Source organism: Phyllobates terribilis, unplaced genomic scaffold, assembly GCF_046119375.1.
Source record: "Phyllobates terribilis strain yellow unplaced genomic scaffold, ASM4611937v1 Scaffold_4__5_contigs__length_816908805, whole genome shotgun sequence".
Lineage (NCBI taxonomy): Eukaryota > Metazoa > Chordata > Amphibia > Anura > Dendrobatidae > Phyllobates > Phyllobates terribilis.
In genome coordinates, this window is record NW_027362764.1 from 760749048 (window position 1) to 760769286 (window position 20239).

Genomic DNA, 20239 nt, shown 5'->3' on the forward strand with positions numbered 1-20239 from the left:
AAATGGAGGGAAAGAGTCAGAGGACAAACTGCTACCCCATCTGTGGAGACCGCGAAACACATCCATATACAGTGGTGGCCAAAAGTATTGGCACCCCTGCAATTCTGTCAGATAATACTCAGTTTCTTCCTGAAAATGATTGCAATCACAAATTCTTTGGTATTATTATCTTCATTTAATTTGTCTTCAATGAAAAAACACAAAAAGAATTGTCCTAAAGCCAAATTGGATATAATTCCACACCAAACCTAAAAAAGGGGGTGGACAAAAGTATTGGCGCTGTTTGAAAAATCATGTGATGCTTCTCTAATTCGTGTAATTAACAGCACCTGTAACTTACCTGTGGCACCTAACAGGTGTTGGCAATAACTAAATCACACTTGCAGCCAGTTAACATGGATTAAAGTTGACTCAGCCTCTGTCCTGTGTCCTTGTGTGTACCACATTGAGCATGGAGAAAAGAAAGAAGACCAAAGAACTGTCTGAGGACTTGAGAAACCAAATTGTGAGGAAGCATGAGCAATCTCAAGGCTACAAGTCCATCTCCAAAGACCTGAATGTTCCTGTGTCTTCCGTGCGCAGTGTCATCAAGAAGTGTAAAGCCCATGGCACTGTGGCTAACCTCCCTAGATGTGGACGGAAAAGAAAAATTGACGAGAGATTTCAACGCAAGATTGTGCGGATGGTGGATAAAGAACCTCGACTAACATCCAAACAAGTTCAAGCTGCCCTGCAGTCCGAGGGTACAACAGTGTCAACCCATACTATCCGTCGGCGTCTGAATGAAAAGGGACTGTATGGTAGGATACCCAGGAAGACCCCACTTCTTACTCCGAGACATAAAAAAGCCAGACTGGAGTTTGCCAAAACTTACCTGAAAAAGCCTAAAACGTTTTGGAAGAATGTTCTCGGGTCAGATGAGACAAAAGTAGAGCTTTCTGGGAAAAAGCATCAACATAGAGTGTACAGGAAAAAAAAGAGGCATTCAAAGAAAAGAACACGGTCCCTACAGTCAAACATGGTGGAGGTTCCCTGATGTTTTGGGGTTGCTTTGCTGCCTCTGGCACTGGACTGCTTGACCGTGTGCATGGCATTATGAAGTCTGAAGACTACCAACAAATTTTGCAGCATAATGTAGGGCCCAGTGTGAGAAAGCTGGGTCTCCCTCAGAGGTCATGGGTCTACCAGCAGGACAATGACCCAAAACACACTTCCAAAAGCACTATAAAATGGTTTGAGAGAAAGCACTGGAGACTTCTAAGGTGGCCAGCAATGAGTCCAGACCTGAATCCCATAGAACACCTGTGGAGAGATCTCAAAATGGCAGTTTGGAGAAGGCACCCTTCACATATCCGGGACCTGGAGCAGTTTGCCAAAGAAGAATGGTCTACAATTCCAGCAGAGCATTGTAAGAAACTCATTGATGGTTACCGGAAGCGGTTGTTCGCAGTTATTTTGGCTAAAGGTTGTGCAACCAAGTATTAGGCTGAGGGTGCCAATACTTTTGTCCGGCCCATTTTTGGAGTTTTGTGTGAAATGATCAATGATTTGATTTTTGCTTCATTCTCTTTTGTGTTTTTTCCTTGCAAGCAAATTAAATGAAGATAATAATACCAAAGAATTTGTGATTGCAATCATTTTCAGGAAGAAACTGAGTATTATCTGATAGAATTGCAGGGGTGCCAATACTTTTGGCCAGCACTGTATATATAACCGGAGATGCGTCCCTCTGTCTGACGCCTCTATAGACTGCGTATATAGACTATGTATGTATGTATGTATATATATATAACTGCGTATCATGACATTACTGATAAATACTTCATATTCCTCTTTACGTCCATGTGATTTTAAAGTTTGCACTGTATGGAAAGCTTCCGTCGCTTTAAGGCTTTTGCTCGCTGTTGACACCTCCTATGTTCTAACAGTATACTGTATGTTCTATAAATTGGTAGCGAAGTGATACTGAAAGGTTTGCCGCATATATGTGATGGGTAAGAGGTTTTTTTTTGCATCTGATGTTCGACCTGTCTTATGTTGAGATATGCGGTCACGGACATGTTGGATAGTTTCTCCGACATGTCCTAGTCCGCACAAGCACTTGATGAGATGTGACAAATGACGAGTCCCAAGTAAAATGTGCTTCAATGGGGAATTTTTTTTTTACCCAACCTGGGATTTGCAAACTGATCATCTTTCAACAATCGAGCAGCTGTGGTAGCTATATGAGCCCTAATCAATCTCTCGCGTGAATTGGTCTATTGTGACATGTGCGTGGTGGAAGCTGAATTCTGGAATATGAGGATGTGTTCGGGAGGGTAATGACCACCGTGGTTTGATGATATTGTGTATCCTGTTTATGAAGGGGTGGTAAGTACTGACAAAGGTGGTGCCATTGGCTTTTGGTTGTCATGATCCGTGAATGAAGTAATTTGGTTGTGCAGATTTGTTCTGCATCTCTTGTTTGTCTTATCACTTTGACATCGGGGTCCAAGACAATCCTGGTAACTCTGTATAGTTGGGATTTAGGAAGAGATTCTTTCGTGTGCCGACTCTGCTTGGTTGTCGGCTGGAAAATGAATTAGACTGTTATGTTCAGTGGGTTTTACATATATGTCGGTAGTAGTAATCTTATTTTCTGGTTGTATAATGACTCCTGTGTTCAGTAAAATGATCTGGTGTTTATCATAACGAATGATAGACCTGGAACTGCACTATGTAAGTTGTTGAAGAATATAGGTAGTGTGTGTCTTGTGCTCTTCCAAATGAAGATGTCGTCAATAAATCTCTTCCGTGTTATTACATGTTGGATGGATAACACATCTTTGTACATGGGTACTTCGTCAAACATAAACATATACATATTGGCATATAAGGGCGCGACATTTGATCCCATCGCGGTACCAGTTTTTTTTTTTTAAATAGAACTGGTCCTAGATTTAAAACAATTCCTGATAAGAATACTTGTCAAGATGTCTAAGCACAATTGCTGTGAGAAAGTCATCCTGTTGTTGATTATGTGTTCATCTGATCTTCTACCTAGTGTGCGGTCTATACATATGTAGTGGCTGTTACCATCCATGGTGACCAGTAAGCTGTAGATATTGTCTCCCGATTGCTTAGAACAGATGGAAAGTTGTTAGTGTCTCTGAAGAATGATTGGATCTGACTTACGAGTGGAGTCAAGATTTTTTTTTCTCAAGAAAAACATATAAAGGTGACAGACTGAAATCGGTAGATGGCAGATGGTGAAGATTTGTATGATTTCTAAAAGGATGTAAAAAAAAAAGCAGTGTGACTGTATGTAAATTAGTTAGGAAATCTCCCTTTGGTGTCTAGAATCCCTTCCTAATTATAATTGTTTAGGAGATTATTTATTTTTCTTGCTATCTCAAATGTGAGACTTTTTGTTCTGGGAGTAGCAGTGTTATCACTGAGTTCAGAATAGATTTCTTGTATGTAGATTTATTTGCACATAAGATCGAAGGTGGCGTCCTGGAGGAAAGGGGTAGATGCTTCCGATGTGACTACTGGGGAATAGGGAGCTCTGCCATGACTATTAGGGGTTAGGATGTAGCTGTGACTACTGAAGGAAAGAGGCTTGTGAAATGACCACTAAAGAATAAGCAGCTCTGCCATGACTGAGGGGGTTAGGATGAAGCTGTGACTACGGGAGGAAAGGAGGAGAGGCTTCTGGTGAGACTGATGGATAATAGGAAGCTCTGCCATGACTATTAGGGGTTAGGATGTAGCTGTGACTACTGAAGGAAAGAGGCTTGTGAAATGACCACTAAAGAATAGGCGGCTCTGCCATGACTGAGGGGGTTAGGATGAAGCTGTGACTACGGGAGGAAAGGAGGAGAGGCTTCTGGTGAGACTGATGGATAATAGGAAGCTCTGCCATGACTATTGGGGGTTAGGTTGTAGCTGTGACTACTGTTACAAAGGAGGACAGGCTTCTACGGTGACTGTTGGATAATAAGAAACTCTGCCATGACTATTGGGGGTTAGGATGTAGCTGTGACTACTGGTGGAAAGGAGGAGAGGCTTCTGATGTGACTATTGGATAATAGGAAGCTCTGCCATGACTATTGGTTAGGATGTAGCTGTGACTACTGGTGGAAAGGAGGAGAGACTTCTGATGTGACTATTGGATAATAGGAAGCTCTGCCATGACTATTGGGGGTTAGGATGTAGCTGTGACTACTGGTGGAAAGGAGGAGAGACTTCTGGTGAGACTGATGGATATTAGGAAGCTCTGCCATGACTATTGGGGGTTAGGATTTGCTGTGACTACTGGAGGGAAGTGGGAGAGGTTCCTGCTTTGACTACAGTAAAATAGAGAATTAGCCAGGACTGTTGAAGGGATTGTCCACCTTCTGGAATAAAACTGAATGTGGTCTGTGGTTATAATTCAGCTGAGAGGAGCTCAGAAAAAGACAGATAACAGTTACAAACTCTCTCTCATCAGACAAGCTCACTGACTGATACTCCGTTAACTCATTTTGCAGCCAGTCAAAGTGAAAAATAGATGAAGCACCGTAATTGTTAATAAAAGGATTTCTTCTTTATTTGGAAAACTCTATAAAAAACGCCTTATGAATAGTCATACTCTAGTCAACGCGTTTCGGATATCAATCCTTAATCAACATTTTGGATGTCAATCCTTGATCATTCTGCAGCCAGTAATCCACGGACCCTCTCTGGGGCTCACATCTGTCCAATAGGGCTGTGTTTCTTCCCAGAATGAGAAGGTGAAAACAATTCTAACAAACTTTCAGCTAGAAAAGTATAAGGTCTGTGCAGGTTTTAGCCTCTGGATGCAAAAAAAACAAAACAAAAATAAAGCGCAAAGTTCCCAGTCACTGACAGCAAGCACAGGCTCATAAAGCGGTAACGTGAACTCTAGAAGAAAGCTGCAGAACTCTTCATTAACTAATACGCTCTTTCCATGGTGCTGATTTATTTATTTTTTTCTTTCTTCAGGTATCCGTCAAAGATTGAGAAAATCGATTATGAAGAAGAAAAAATGCTGGTCCATTTTGAACGCTGGAGCAGTCGATACGACGAGTGGATTCGCTGGGACAGCAGCCGCATCCGTCCTCTGGAGAAGCCGGCGCTACGGAAAGAAGGACCGCGGGACGAGGAGGAGGACGTGGTATGTGTCCTGTCCGGTAACGCTCCTCACTCCAGCTCTTCTACCGAGAAATATCAGTTACTGTGCAGGGTCTGCTTTACTTTAAGGGATTATTCAAGTTTAAAAAAAAAAAAAACCTTGTTCCCAGTGCTTTACTCTTACCTTACACTCGGGCAGAACTGCTGAGCTCAGTGATTGGCTGCAGCGCTGGCTACATGAGTCGACACTGGGGGCAGCGGTGAGGACTGGGTAAAAGGCCAGGGGAGGGTAAGTAAAGCACAGTTTCTCCCCCCCTCCCTCCCGGGAACACTTTAGGACCCCATTGTCATACAGCCTAATTGTTAACCCCTTCCTGTCGGAGCCAATTTTTTTCTTTCTTTTTTTTATAAATTTTTCCATGAACATATCAGAATAAATCTTTTGGTTTAATGGGAACAAATTGTAGTTTTGAATGACATATAATGTATGGAAAAATGGGAATAAAAAGAAAAAAAAAATGGTGACAAATTCATTGTGCAGTAAAAAATGACCCAGCAACCTTATTCTATTATGGCCTATACCAAACGTGTATATTTTATTTATTTATTTTTTTTGTTACCATTTTCTTAGACTCATGACTGTGTAGTTTTTTTTATTATTTTACCATTTTGGAGAACATAATAAAAAATTTTTATGGGTAGAAACAGAAACTGACATTTTTCACTTCCCACGTTTTGCTTTTTTTTTTTTTCCTCTTTATTTCATTTACTGTACAAGTTGAATAATTTTGTATTTTCATAGATAGGACACGGCAATACCAAATGTGTATTTTTTTTTCTTTCAGATTAGAAATCGGGGATTTTAATGTTTTTTACACTTTTTATTATTATTATTATTATTATTATTTATTTTTCATTATTTTTATTTTTATTATTATTATTTATCCTGTTTGATTTCTTGCAATATTTCAGTATTGCAAAATGTAGTAAAAATAGCAATCTCCAAACTGTATCCCTATACTGATCCGAATCATGTTCTATGCTTGCGTTGTATCCAGAGCTGCATTAATAATTCTGCCAGTCAGCGCTCCCACATCAGTCACACTTATTAATGCACCGCAACGTCCTGCAGTGTATGGCCCCTCGGCACTGCACTGATGGAGCCAACATTGTGACTGCAGTATAAGACTTGGATCAGCATCCCGGAGGATTATGTTGAGACACTGCAGAATTATGAATGCAGCTCTGGAGTATAATACAGACAGTTCACTGTAAGAAATTTTAAGAGTTTTTCTGGGAATTACTTTTCCCTCCTCATCGGCTGTCACAAGGTAAATTTAAAAAAAACTCCCCTCTATGTTCAGCATTGTGTATCCGCCGCCACCTTAGTCTTAAGTCACCACTGCAGGCGATCAACAAATGCCTACAGCGCAGGTGATCACTGCAGCCATTTTTTTTTAGAAGTCATCCCAACATAATGATACATGAGGGGCTTGGGTAATTGTGGCAGCTCGTCAGGGAGAACGCCCGGGCGCTCCCATTGTGCCCAAGCCATCACCGACATTGATCTTGGTTCCGGAATCCAAAATTCCGAGATAAAAATACCCAAATTTTATTAGGTCTTCTTTTGTCTTTTGTCTTTTTTTATAGGATTTTCAAGAAGGTGAAGAAGTTCTGGCCCGATGGACGGATTGTCGGTATTATCCTGCCAAGATCGAAACCATAAATAAGGAAGGTTTGTAGTTCTGGAAAGAAATATTCTGCGTTGTATCATCAGGTCATCACCCAGGTTCTGTCTTTTATAAAGCTGTAGTTGACCCTCCACCAAGATATCAGAAAGCTTAGATCATCGGCATTGAAACCTTTTACCGCTGCCGCAGCTGAATATTCGCTGTACACTTCTACATTTCCCCACCGGCGGTTGTTGTGGAGGACGGGTGTGACCGGCTGCTGCTGTTGGCTACATACACGTCATCAGCCATAAGAGTCACTGACAGTCCGTCAGATGGGATATAAGGCGAGTGCCGGCTGTGTTGTACAGCCAGCACCTGTTACTACCAGGAGCGACCGGAGTTTGCTCTGTTTTGCTTCTTATTAACCATTTAGATGTTATTGCCAATCAATTTTGAAATGCTTTTCATTGGCTATTGAGTGATCCGTCAATTCAATTTTGGTGCTCTGGGCTTCCTGGAAAATCGTTAAAAGGGGTTATCCACTCCTCAAGTTAATACAATTGGGTTTTAATGAGGATGAGCGAGAGGTATATAATATTCGTCTTGGGTGGGTCCACTCATCTTGAAAAAACGTTCCTAAAAAAAAAAAAGAAGAATAGAAAAAAAAAGTTTTATACTTAAAGGGTTTGTCCATGACTCAGACACTCCATTCTGATTCCATTTGTTTCTCCCAATAAAATAACACCTATACTCACCTCCGGTGCCTGTGCCATTCCAGTGGTGTCAGCACCGTCTCTCCCAGGGCTCTCGTGACATCATTACGTCATGCAAGCCCCGGGAGAGATAGTGTCAGCACCGCTGGAACAGAGTATATGTGTTATTATTTTATTTGGGGCAAACATACGGATTGAGCAGGGGTTGTCAGAGTAGTGGACACTCTTTTTAATATTACGATATAATGCAATACTTAAATGGGTATTAAAGGGCTATTGCCATCTCCAAAATCTTGTCCCAATATGTGGTAGGTGTAGCTAAGGATACCTAAGCTACTACAATTTCCTCAATTTCTAATTATAGGTATATGCTAATATTATTACTCCTAATACATATTGAGATGTGAATACCACTTTAAGTAGTAGTACAAGTGATCAAACAAGGGCAGGTTCAAGTCCGTTCTCTAAAGAGCCTAAAAAAATATGTAAGAAGTACCGTCATTTTAATTTTTTTTGTTTAGAAAATATTACAGAAATAGAAAAAAATATATAAGTTTAAATCCCCCCCCCCCTTCCTTTCCCAATCCAATAATGAAGAAGAAAAATATGTGATATATTTATATTACTGTATTTGGTATAATATGAAATTGTTTCAATCCATGCGGTAAACACCATAAAGAATAAACAAAAATTGGAACACCAGCACCTTCTCCAAATGTTACCAATAAAAATACAGCTCATGACCCCAAAAAACGAGCCCTCACGCAGACGTAAAAAAGAAAACGTTACAGGTCTCAGAATACAACAACACAAACCAAGATTTTTATTTATTTCTTTTTTTTACAACATTCTGAAATTTTAAAAAACAGTAAAATGTATATATAAAAATAAGCTATAAATTTGGTATCGGTATAAATGTTCTGACCTGCAGAAGAATAACGCTTCCGGGTCATCTTTGCTGCACATTGAACACTGTAAAGACAAAAATCCAAAAACACACTGGTAGAAATGTATTTTTTTATGGTAAAATTAATGGTGAACATTCAAAACAAACAACTGCAAACTACAACCTCTCCTACGTAAATCCTGTGCCCCTGATGCCCACCCGCCTGCTCCCTCTCTCTGGAGCACTCTGGAACACCCGTTCTGTCTGCAACAAGCTCCATTTTGTCCATGACCTCTTTACTTCTCATCATCTCTCCTTCCTGGGTATCACAGAAACATTGCTGCCCCCCTTTTACACTGCTTCCCCTGCTGCGCTGTGTTACGGCGGCCTCCACTTCACCTATACTCTTCGCCCTGGTAACAGACATGGTGGAGGAGTGGGTCTTCTCCTCTCTAACAACTGCACCTTTAGCCCTATTCCTCCTCTTCCCTCCCTTATTTTCCCTTATTTTGAAGTCCACTCTGTCCGCATCTACTCTCCCTCCCACCTCCAAGTGGCTGTCATATACCGACCTCCGGGCCCGATCACTGCCTTTATTGACCAATTCTCCTCCTGGCTTCTTTACTTTCTCTCTGCTGACATTCCCACCATCATCATGGGCGATTTCAACATCCCCACTGACACTCGACAGTTAGCAGCATCCAAACTCCTGTCGCTTACTTTATCCTTTGGACTTACTCAGTGGTCCTCCTCAGCTACCCACACAGACGGACACACACTAGACCTGATCTTCACCCGACTCTGCTCTCTATCTAACCTCACAACCTCCCCCCTACCCCTATCTGACCACCATCTACTCACATTCTCACCCCTGTCCTCCTCACCTGTCACCCATGTCCAGCAACTAGCACACCCCCGCAGAAACCTTGCACATCTAGACACTCACACACTCTCTGACTCTATTCTACCACTGACATCCATATCTTCACTCCACGACACAGACAGCGCCACCACTTTCTACAATGCCACTCTCGCATCAGCTATGGACTCAGTCGCCCCTCTTGTGGATGGCAGAGCGCGACGAACAACAGGCAACCCTGGCACAACACCCTCACTAAACATCTTCCACAAGCGTCCTGCATTGGGGAGCGGTGTTGTAAGAAAACACATTCTCAAGACTTCACTGCAATCAAACAAGCAACACTCACATTCAAATCAGCCCTCACCTCTGCTAAACTGGCCTACTTCACAACCCTCATATCTTCCCTAAACAGCCCCCCAACCCCCCCCAGCCCCCCAACCCCAAACAGCTATTCAACACTTTTAACTCTCTCCTCCGCCCTCCACTGCCCCCTCTGACCTCCGTCATCTCTGCTGAGGAGTTTGCCACACACTTCAAAAACAAGATCGACCAAACAAGGCAAGTCTTTACTGTCCGACCACCACAACCTCTTTGTTTTCCACACCATTTCCCTTCCCCCATTACCTCCCTTCCCAACATCACGGAAAGAGACCTCACTTGTCTCCTCTCCAAATCACATCTCACCACATGTGCACTCGACCCCATCTCCTCTCCTCCCCAACCTCACCCCCACACTCATCCCATCCCTAACCCATCTCTTCAACCTATCACTAACTTCTGGTACCTTCCCCGCTGCCTTCAAACATGCCACAATCACGCCCATGCTCAAAAAGCCATCCCTCGACCCAACCGCCTTGTCCAGCTATCGCCCTATATCGCTGCTCCCATTTGCCTCCAAACTCCTTGAGCAACACGTTCACGCTGAACTTTCCTCCCACCTCTCATCTAACTCTCTCTTCGACAGCCGACAATCCGGCTTCCACTCCCACCATTCCACCGAAACTGCCCTTACCATAATCACCAATGACTTACTTACAGCCAAAGATAACAGACAATTCTCTGTACTCCTTCTTCTTGACTTGTCCTCTGCTTTCGACACAGTTGACCACTGTCTCCTACTACAGATCCTCTATTCCTTTGGCGTCTCCTCATATCTCTCTAACCGCACATTTAGCGTCTCCCACTCCCACACTACCTCCTCACCCCGCCTCCTCTCTGTTGGAGTCCCTCAAGGCTCTGTCCTAGGACCCCTACTCTTCTCAATTTATACCCTTGGCCTGGGACAGCTCATAAAATCCCATGGCTTCCAGTACCATCTGTACGCTGATGACACTTAGATCTACCTCTCTGGCCCAGACGTCACCTCTCTGCTGTCCAGAATCCCAGCGTGTCTAGCAGCCATATCCTCATTCTTCTCCTCTCGCTTCCTCAAGCTCAATGTGGACAAAACTGAACTCATCATCTTTCCCCCATCTCACAAATCTTCCCCACCTGACCTTTCTATCACAATAAATTACATCACACTTTCCCCTGTACCAGCAATCCGCTGCCTCGGAGTAACCCTTGACTCTGCCCTGTCCTTTAAACCCCATATCCAAGCTCTCGCCACCTCCTGTCGCCTCCAGCTCAAAAATATTTCCATAATCCGTCCTTTCCACAACCCTCAATCTAATAAACTGCTTGTCCATGCACTCATCATCTCCCGCCTCGACTACTGCAACATCCTCCTCTGTGGCCAACCTGCTAACACTCTCACACCCCTCCAGTCCATCCTTAACTCTGCTGCGTGACTGGTTTATCTCTGTCCTCGCTACTCCTCTGCTACCCCCCTTTGCAAATCTCTTCACTGGCTCCCATTCCCCAGCGTATCCAGTTCAAACTACTAACACTGACCTACAAAGCCATCCATAACCTCTCTCCTCCATACATCTCTGAACTAATCTCCCGATATATTCCCCCGCGTAACCTCCGGTCCTCCCAAGACCTCCTTCTCTCCTCCACACTTATTCATTCCTCACGCAAGATTTCTCCCGAATATCCCCCATCCTATGGAATTCTGTGCCTCAACACGTCTGATTATCCGCCACACTTGGATCCTTCAGACGGAACCTGAAAACCCATCTCTTCAAACAAGCTTACAACCTGCCATGACCCCGCTGCCTCCTCACCAACACCGGAGCTACTGCACCCCACCAATCTACTGTCTCCTCCCCATTCCTGTAGAATGTAAGCCCGCAAGGCCAGGGTCCTCTTCCCTCTGTACCAGTCTATCATTATTAGTTTACTGTAAGTGATATCTGTATTTGGTATGTAACCCCTTCTCATGTACAGCACCATGGAATCAATGGCGCTATATAAATAAATAAATAATAATAATAACTCGTCAAACAATAAAACACAAACTCTCTTAAAGCTGTCTTGTCAGAATAATAAAGTTATGGCTGTTGGTAGAAGGAAAGGAAAGGAAAAAAAAGTGCAAAGCCCCTCCTCCAAAAGTTAAAATGGTTATGATGGTAAGGGGTTAATATTACGACAGATCAAAGTAAATGGACATTCGATAAATAGAGAAATATAATTTATTGTCTCTAGAGTTATAAAAATGCTGGGTTTTATATATTCACTTCTTCATGCACCTTGACGTAGCAGTACGTCACAGACAGGGTGTGATGTATTGAGCGGGCTCAGTAGCTGAGCCTGCACCATACCCAGCAGATGTCGGCTTTAATACACAGCCAGCATCTACATCTAACTGCAGTGGCTGTAGCTAGCCTTGATCAATGCAGTATACTATTTTAATGCCACTGAAATGGTCCCTGTCACCATTATCTAGGTACTCCTCATCCAGAGGCCGAGCTTCATAGGAGTCTGTTATTTAGAGATCAAACAACTGCAGGATTAAGTCCTCTAAGGAGGCTAAAAACTAAAGTAAATATGATTTAAAAATATAAAATAGACATTTAAAACTTTAATTGGCCCTCCTTTACCCAGTTTTAGAGTAGAGAAATAAAAAAAATAATAATAATAATAAAAAAATTATATATATAATCATATTTTTCGGACTATAAGACGCACTTTTCTTCCAAAATGTTGGGGATATATATATATATATATATATATATATATATATATATATATATATATATATATATATATATATATATAAATATATAAAATATATACACACACTGTGTGCAGAATTATTAGGCAAATGCGTATTTTGATCACATGATATTTTTTATACATGTTGTCCTACTCCAAGCTGCATAGTCTTGAGAGCCAACTACCAATTAAGTAAATCTGGTGATGTGCATCTCTGTAATGAGGAGGGGTGTTGTCTAATGACATCAACACCCTATATAAGGTGTGCTTAATTATTAGGCAACTTCCTTTCCTTTGGCAAAATGGGTCAGAAGAGAGATTTGACGGGCTCTGAAAAGTCCAAAATTGTGAGATGTCTTGCAGAGGGATGCAGCTGTCTTGAAATTTTCAAACTTTTGAAGCGTGATCACCGAACAATCAAGCGTTTCATGGCAAAGAGCCAACAGGGTCGCAAGAAGCGTGTTGGCCAAAAAAGGCGCAAAATAACTGCCCATGAATTGAGGAAAATCAAGCGTGAAGCTGCCAAGATGCCATTCGCCACCAGTTTTACCATATTTCAGAGCTGCAACGTTACTGGAGTATCAAAAAGCACAAGGTGTGCGATACTCAGGGACATGGCCAAGGTAAGGAAGGCTGAAAAACCACCACCTCTGAACAAGAAACATAAGATAAAACGTCAAGAATGGGCCAAGAAATATCTTAAGACTGATTTTTCAAAGGTTTTATGGACTGATGAAATGAGAGTGACTCTTGATAGGCCAGATGGATGGGCCAGAGGCTGGATCAGTAAGGGGCAGAGAGCTCCACTCCGACTCATACGCCAGCAAGGTGGAGGTGGGTACTGGTATGGGCTGGTATCATCAAAGATGAACTTGTGGGACCTTTTTGGGTTGAGGATGGAGTGAAGCTCAACTCCCAGACCTACTGCCAGTTTCTGGAAAACAACTTCTTCAAGCAGTGGTACAGGAAGAAGTCGGTATCGTTCAAGAAAAACATGATTTTCATGCAGGACAATGCTCCATCACATGCATCCAACTACTCCACAGCGTGGCTGACCAGTAAAGGTCTAAAGAAGAAAAAATAATGACATGGCCCCCTTGTTCACCTGATCTGGACCCCATAGAGAACCTGTGGTCCATTATAAAATGTGAGATCTACAGGGAGGGAAAACAGTACACCTCTGGGAACAGTGTCTGGGAGGCTGTGGTGGCTGCTGCACGCAATGTTGATCGAAAACAGATCAAGGAGCTGACAGAATCTATGGATGGAAGGCTGTTGAGTGTCATCATAAAGAAAGGTGGCTATATTGATCACTATTTTTTTGGGTTTTTGTTTTTGCATGTCAGAAATCTTTATTTCTAAATTTTGTGCACTGATATTGGTTTACCTGGTGAAAATAAACAAGTGAGATGGGATTATATTTGGTTTTTATTAAGTTGCCTAATAATTCTGCACAGTAATACTTACCTGCACAACCCGATATCCTCCTAAGATAGCCAAATCTAAAAAAAACCCACTCCAACTTCCAAAAATATTAAGCTTGGATATTTATGAGTCTTTTGGGTTGATTGAGAACATAGTTGTTGATCAATAATAAAAATAATCCTCTAAAATACAACTTGCCTAATAATTCTGCACACAGTGTATATATACTGTGTGGGGGGAGCGGTAGTGGCGGAGGATCTGGGCACAGGAGTCAGCAGCCACCTACTGCAGCCTACACTGTCCCCGCGGCTAAAGAAAATGAATATTCACTGCACTGAATATTCATGCTTCTTAATAGCGGCACACAGTGTATCTGCAGCGCGGCTCCTGCTGCTGCCAAGCGATTGCATGTGCCCGCTGTTACAGGGCATGAATATTCACCACTCTCCACGCCTATATCATACAGTATACGGATGAGGGGGCCGTGCATACCAGGATAAGGATGAGGGGTGCCATGCATATCAGGATGGAGGGGTGCCATGCATATCAGAATGGGGATGGGGGCCACGTATAATAGGAAGGGGGGGGCATATATACCAGGATGGGAGATATTATCAGAATTGGGGGACATTACCCCTATACCAGTGTCAGCTGCACAGCAGACCCCCTCCCCCTTAACAGGGCATCGTGACCACATCTTTTGCTTACATTTTTTTTCTCTATTTTCCTCCTCTAAAACCTAGGTGCGTCTTATAGTCTGAAAAATTTGGTGTGTGTATGTACAGTACAGACCAAAAGTTTGGACACACCTTCTCATTTAAAGATTTTTCTGTATTTTCATGACTATGAAAATTGTACATTCACACTGAAGGCATCAAAACTATGAATTAACACATGTGGAATTATATACTTAACAAAAAAGTGTGAAACAGCTGAAAATATGTCTTATATTCTAGGTTCTTCAAAGTAGCCACCTTTTGCTTTGATGACTGCTTTGCACACTCTTGGCATTCTCTTGATGAGCTTCAAGAGGTAGTCACTGGAAATGGTCTTCCAACAATCTTGAAGGCGTTCCCAGAGATGCTTAGCACTTGTTGGCCCTTTTGCCTTCACTCTGCGGTCCAGCTCACCCCAAACCATCTCGATTGGGTTCAGGTCTGGTGACTGTGGAGGCCAGGTCATCTGGCGTAGCACCCCATCACTCTCCTTCTTGGTCAAATAGCCCTTACACAGCCTGGAGGTGTGTTTGGGGTCATTGTCCTGTTGAAAAATAAATGATGGTCCAACTAAACGCAAACCGGATGGAATAGCATGCCGCTGCAAGATGCTGTGGTAGCCATGCTGGTTCAGTATGCCTTCAGTTTTGAATAAATCCCCAACAGTGTCACCAGCAAAGCACCCCCACACCATCACACCTTCTCCTCCATGCTTCACGGTGGGAACCAGGCATGTAGAGTCCATCCGTTCGCCTTTTCTGCGTCGCACAAAGACACGGTGGTTGGAACCAAAGATCTCAAATTTGGACTCATCAGACCAAAGCACAGATTTCCACTGGTCTAATGTCCATTCCTTGTGTTCTTTAGCCCAAACAAGTCTCTTCTGCTTGTTGCCTGTCCTTAGCAGTGGTTTCCTAGCAGCTATTTTACCATGAATGCCTGCTGCACAAAGTCTCCTCTTAACAGTTGTTGTAGAGATGTGTCTGCTGCTAGAACTCTGTGTGACATTGACCTGGTCTCTAATCTGAGCTGCTGTTAACCTGCGATTTCTGAGGCTGGTGACTCGGATAAACTTATCCTCAGAAGCAGAGGTGACTCTTGGTCTTCCTTTCCTAGGGCTGTCCTCATGTGAGCCAGTTTCTTTGCAGCGCTTGATGGTTTTTGCAACTGCACTTGGGGACACTTTCAAAGTTTTCCCAATTTTTCGGACTTACTGACCTTCATTTCTTAAAGTAATGATGGCCACTCGTTGTTCTTTACTTAGCTGCTTTTTTCTTGCCATAATACAAATTCTAACAGTCTATTCAGTAGGACTATCAGCTGTGTATCCACCAGACTTCTGCACAACACAACTGATGGTCCCAACTCCATTTATAAGGCAAGAAATCCCACTTATTAAACCTGACAGGGCACACCTGTGAAGTGAAAACCATTTCCGGTGACTACCTCTTGAAGCTCATCAAGAGAATGCCAAGAATGTGCAAAGCAGTCATCAAAGCAAAAGGTGGCTACTTTGAAGAACCTAGAATATAAGACATATTTTCAGTTGTTTCACACTTTTTTGTTAAGTATATAATTCCACATGTGTTAATTCATAGTTTTGACGCCTTCAGTGTGAATGTACAATTCTCATAGTCAAGAAAATACAGAAAAATCTTTAAATGAGAAGGTGTGTCCAAACTTTTGGTCTGTACTGTATATATATATATATATATATATATATATATATATATATATATATATATATATATATTATACACATATACACATACACACCCCCATCCATCCATCTGGCCCATCAAGAGTCACTCTCATTTCATCAGTCCATAATATATATACACTACTCAAAAAAATAAAGGGAACACTCAAATACCACATCCTAGATCTGAATGAATGAAATATTCTCATTGAATACTTTGTTCTGTAGAAAGTTGAATGTGCTGCAACAAAATCACACAAAAATCATCAATGGAAATCACATTTCTTAACCAATGGAGGCCTGGATTTAATAATAATAATAATAATAATAATAATAATAATAATAATTTTTATTTATATAGCGCCAACATACTCCGCAGCACTTTACAATTAAGCGGGGACATGTACAAACAATAAATTCAATACAAGGTAAGACAGTTTTAACAGTTACATTAGGAGTGAGGGTCCTGCTTCTCGCAAGCTGACATTCAACAAGAAAATGGGGGGGACACAATAGGTGAAAAGTACTTGTTATTTCAGGTCTGGCAATTATAATAAATAGGGATTTTCATATAAGTCTGCATGATCCGATCATCAGCCTGTATGTTTAAGTGCAATTATCTTGTGCATGGAGGGTGAGGAGACAGATGAAGAGTAGGGAACAGATTCTGAATAATATTTAGAAGGAGGGAACAGGGGAAAGTTAGTTTACGGAGTAGTTGAGGTGGAAGGCTTGTTAAAGAGATGGGTTTTTAAAGCAAGCTTGAAGACATCGGGGCTAGGCATCAGTCGGATCGTCTGGGGTAGAGCATGCCAGAGAACTGGCGCAGCACGAGAGAAGTCTTGGGAGACGGAGGTGCGAGGTTCGGATGTTAGTTTTAGGTCATTAGTAGAACGGAGGGCATGTGTAGGGCGATAGACAGAGATGAGAGAGGAGATATAAGGCGGTGCAGAACTGTGGAGAGCTTTGTGGGTGAGAGCGATGAGTTTATATTGGACCCTGAGGCGGACCGGCAACCAGTGTAATGACTGGCACAAGATGGAGGCATCGGTGTAGCGGCTGGACAGAAATACGACCCTGGCTGCCGCATTCAGGACTGATTGGAGAGGAGAAAGTTTGGTAAGAGGGAGACCGGTCAGAAGAGAGTTGCAGCAGTCTAGACGAGAGTGAATAAGAGCGACAGTCAGAGTTTTAGCAGTTTCAAAGGTGAGAAAAGGTCGGATTCTGGAGATGTTTTTAAGATGCAGGTGACGGGAGCGAGTGAGTGATGGGATATAGGGAGGAAAGGTTAGTGTCGAATAGGACCCCAAGGCAGCGGGCGTGCTGCTTGGGAGTTATGGTTGAACCCTCTAAAGTAATTTCGATGTTAGGTAGAGTTCGGTTAGTAGAGGTGGGAAACGCAAGAAGTTCAGTTTTAGAGAGATTCAGTGTCAGATAGAGGGAGGACATGATGTTAGACACAGCAGACAAACAATCCTTGGTATTTTGTATTAGGGTAGGGGTGAGGTCAGGTGAAGAGGTGTATAGTTGGGTGTCATCAGCATTGAGATGATACTGGAACCCAAATCTGCTGATTGTTTGGCAGTGTATATAGAGAAGAGGAGGGGTCCTAGGACTGAGCCCTGTGGGACCCCGATTGTAAGGGGACGAGGAGAGGAAGAGGAGCCGGCATAAGATACAGTGAAGGAGCGGTCAGAGAGGTAGGAGGAGAACCAGGAGAGAACAGTTTCCTTGAGGCCTATAGAGCGGAGCATAGTGAGGAGGAGCTGGTGATCCACAGTGTCAAATGCTGCAGAGAGATCCAGGAGATCAGCAGGGAGCAGTGACTATTAGATTTAGCTGTTAGTAGATCATTAGAGACTTTAATGAGGGCAGTTACAGTGGAGTTTAAGGAGCGGAAACCAGATTGTAGAGGGTCGAGGAGAGAGTTATCTGAGAGATAGCGGATTAGACGGGAGTGGACCAAGCGTTCCAGGAGTTTAGAGATGAAAGGAAGATTAGAGACCGGTCTGTAGTTAGCAGTGCAGTTCTGGTCCAGGGATGGCTTTTTAAGTAAAGGGGTTATGATGGCATGGTTAAATGAGGAGGGAAAGATACCTGACGAAAGAGAGAGGTTGAATATTTTAGTCAGGTGAGTGGTGACCACCGGTGAGAGGGACTGCAGGAGATGTGAAGGAATGGGGTCACTGTTGCAGGTTGTAGGCCGAGAAGAAGCGAGGAGCTGGCTAACTTCTTCTGTAACAGGCTCAAAGATGGCAAGTGAGCTTGAAGTGCGGCAGGGACGGGGATCCAGGCACTGAGGAGATTGGGCTGAGATGTCCTGATGGATGTGGTTGATTTTTTTCTAGGAAATAAGTGGCCAGATCCTCCCCGCTGAGGTTGGTGGTGGGGGCCTGTTCTTTAGGGCTCAGGAGGGAGTTTAAGGTTTCAAAAAGTCATTTTGGATTGTTGGACAGTGAAGTGATGAGGGGGGTGAAGTAGGATTGTTTGGCCAGATGAAGGGCAGAGTTATAGGTTTTGAGCATGAATTTATAGTGGATGAAGTCCTCTGCTAAAAGAGATTTTCTCCACTGCCACTCAGCACACCTTGAGCAACGCTGAAGACAACGTGTTTGCATCATGTGCCAGGGCTGCCGTTGTCCGTGTCGGATCTTTCTGCGAGTAGAAGGAGCTGCTTCATCTAGGGCGATCTTCAGTGTATTATTGTAGTGTGACAATGCCAAGTCCAAACAGGAGAAGGAGGAGATGGGGGCTAAAGCTGAGTGGAGATTGTCCATAAGCTGCTGGGTATTAATGGTACGTGTATTCCTATAAGTGTGGTAAGTGGGGGTGTCCCAGGTGAGGAGACGGTTCTTGACAGAGAAGGAAAGAAGATTGTGGTCCGAGAGGGGAGTTAGTAAAGTCATGCAGCGAGCAGAGACGGGAGAAAACCAGGTCCAGAGTATTTCCGTCTTCATGCGTAGGAGAATTAGTAAATTAGTGGCAAGGTTTGCTGTGTCTGTCAGCGTAGTGTCCAGAGGCTGGAGGCGCTACCAGGAGACAGGCCAGTACACCAGGAGACATGGAGGGAGCCGTAGGAGGACAACAACCCAGCAGCAGGACCGCTACCTCCGCCTTTGTGCAAGAAGCAACAGGAGGAGCACTGCCAGAGCCCTGCAAAATGACCTCCAGCAGGCCACAAATGTGCATGTGTCTGCACAAACGGTTAGAAACCGACTCCATGAGGGTGGTATGAGGGCCCGACGTCCACAGATGGGGGTTGTGCTCACAGCCCAACACCGTGCAGGACGCTTGGCATTTGCCACAGAACACCAGGATTGGCAAAGTCGCCACTGGCGCCCTGTGCTTTTCACAGATGAAAGCAGGTTCACACTGAGCACATGTGACAGACGTGACAGTCTGGAGACGCCGTGGAACATCCTTCAGCATGACCGGTTTGGCAGTGGGTCAGTAATGGTGTGGGGTGGCATTTCTTTGGAGGGCCGCACAGCCCTCCATGTGCTCGCCAGAGGTAGCCTGACTGCCATTAGGTACCGAGATGAGATCCTCAGACCCCTTGTGAGACCATATGCTGGTGCGGTTGGCCCTGGGTTCCTCCTAATGCAGGACAATGCCAGACCTCATGTGGCTGGAGTGTGTCAGCAGTTCCTGCAAGATGAAGGCATTGAAGCTATGGACTGGCCCGCCCGTTCCCCAGACCTGAATCCGATTGAGCACATCTGGGACATCATGTCTCGCTCCATCCACCAACGTCACGCTGCACCACAGACTGTCCAGGAGTTGGCGGATGCTTTAGTCCAGGTCTGGGAGGAGATCCCACAGGAGACCATCCGCAACCTCATCAGGAGCATGCCCAGGCATTGTAGGGAGGTCATACAGGCACGTGGAGGCCACACACAATACTCAGCCTCATCAGGAGCATGCCCAGGCGTTGTAGGGAGGTCATACAGGCACGTGGAGGCCGCACACAATACTCAGCCTCATCAGGAGCATGCCCAGGCGTTGTAGGGAGGTCATACAAGCACGTGGAGGCCACACACAATACTGAGCC

General features: G+C 43.7%; 1 protein-coding gene across 2 annotated transcripts in view; it reads left to right on the forward strand.

The window, feature by feature from the left end:
* The window catches only part of PHF20L1 (PHD finger protein 20 like 1), a 114428-nt gene that overhangs the window by 16159 nt on the left and 78030 nt on the right, over nt 1–20239 (forward strand). For both annotated transcript variants that reach the window (XM_073679905.1, XM_073679906.1), the window contains exons 3-4: nt 4987–5158; nt 6766–6850. In XM_073679905.1, coding sequence (XP_073536006.1) covers nt 4987–5158; nt 6766–6850 — 257 coding nt within the window. The remainder of the gene's footprint in view (nt 1–4986; nt 5159–6765; nt 6851–20239) is intronic.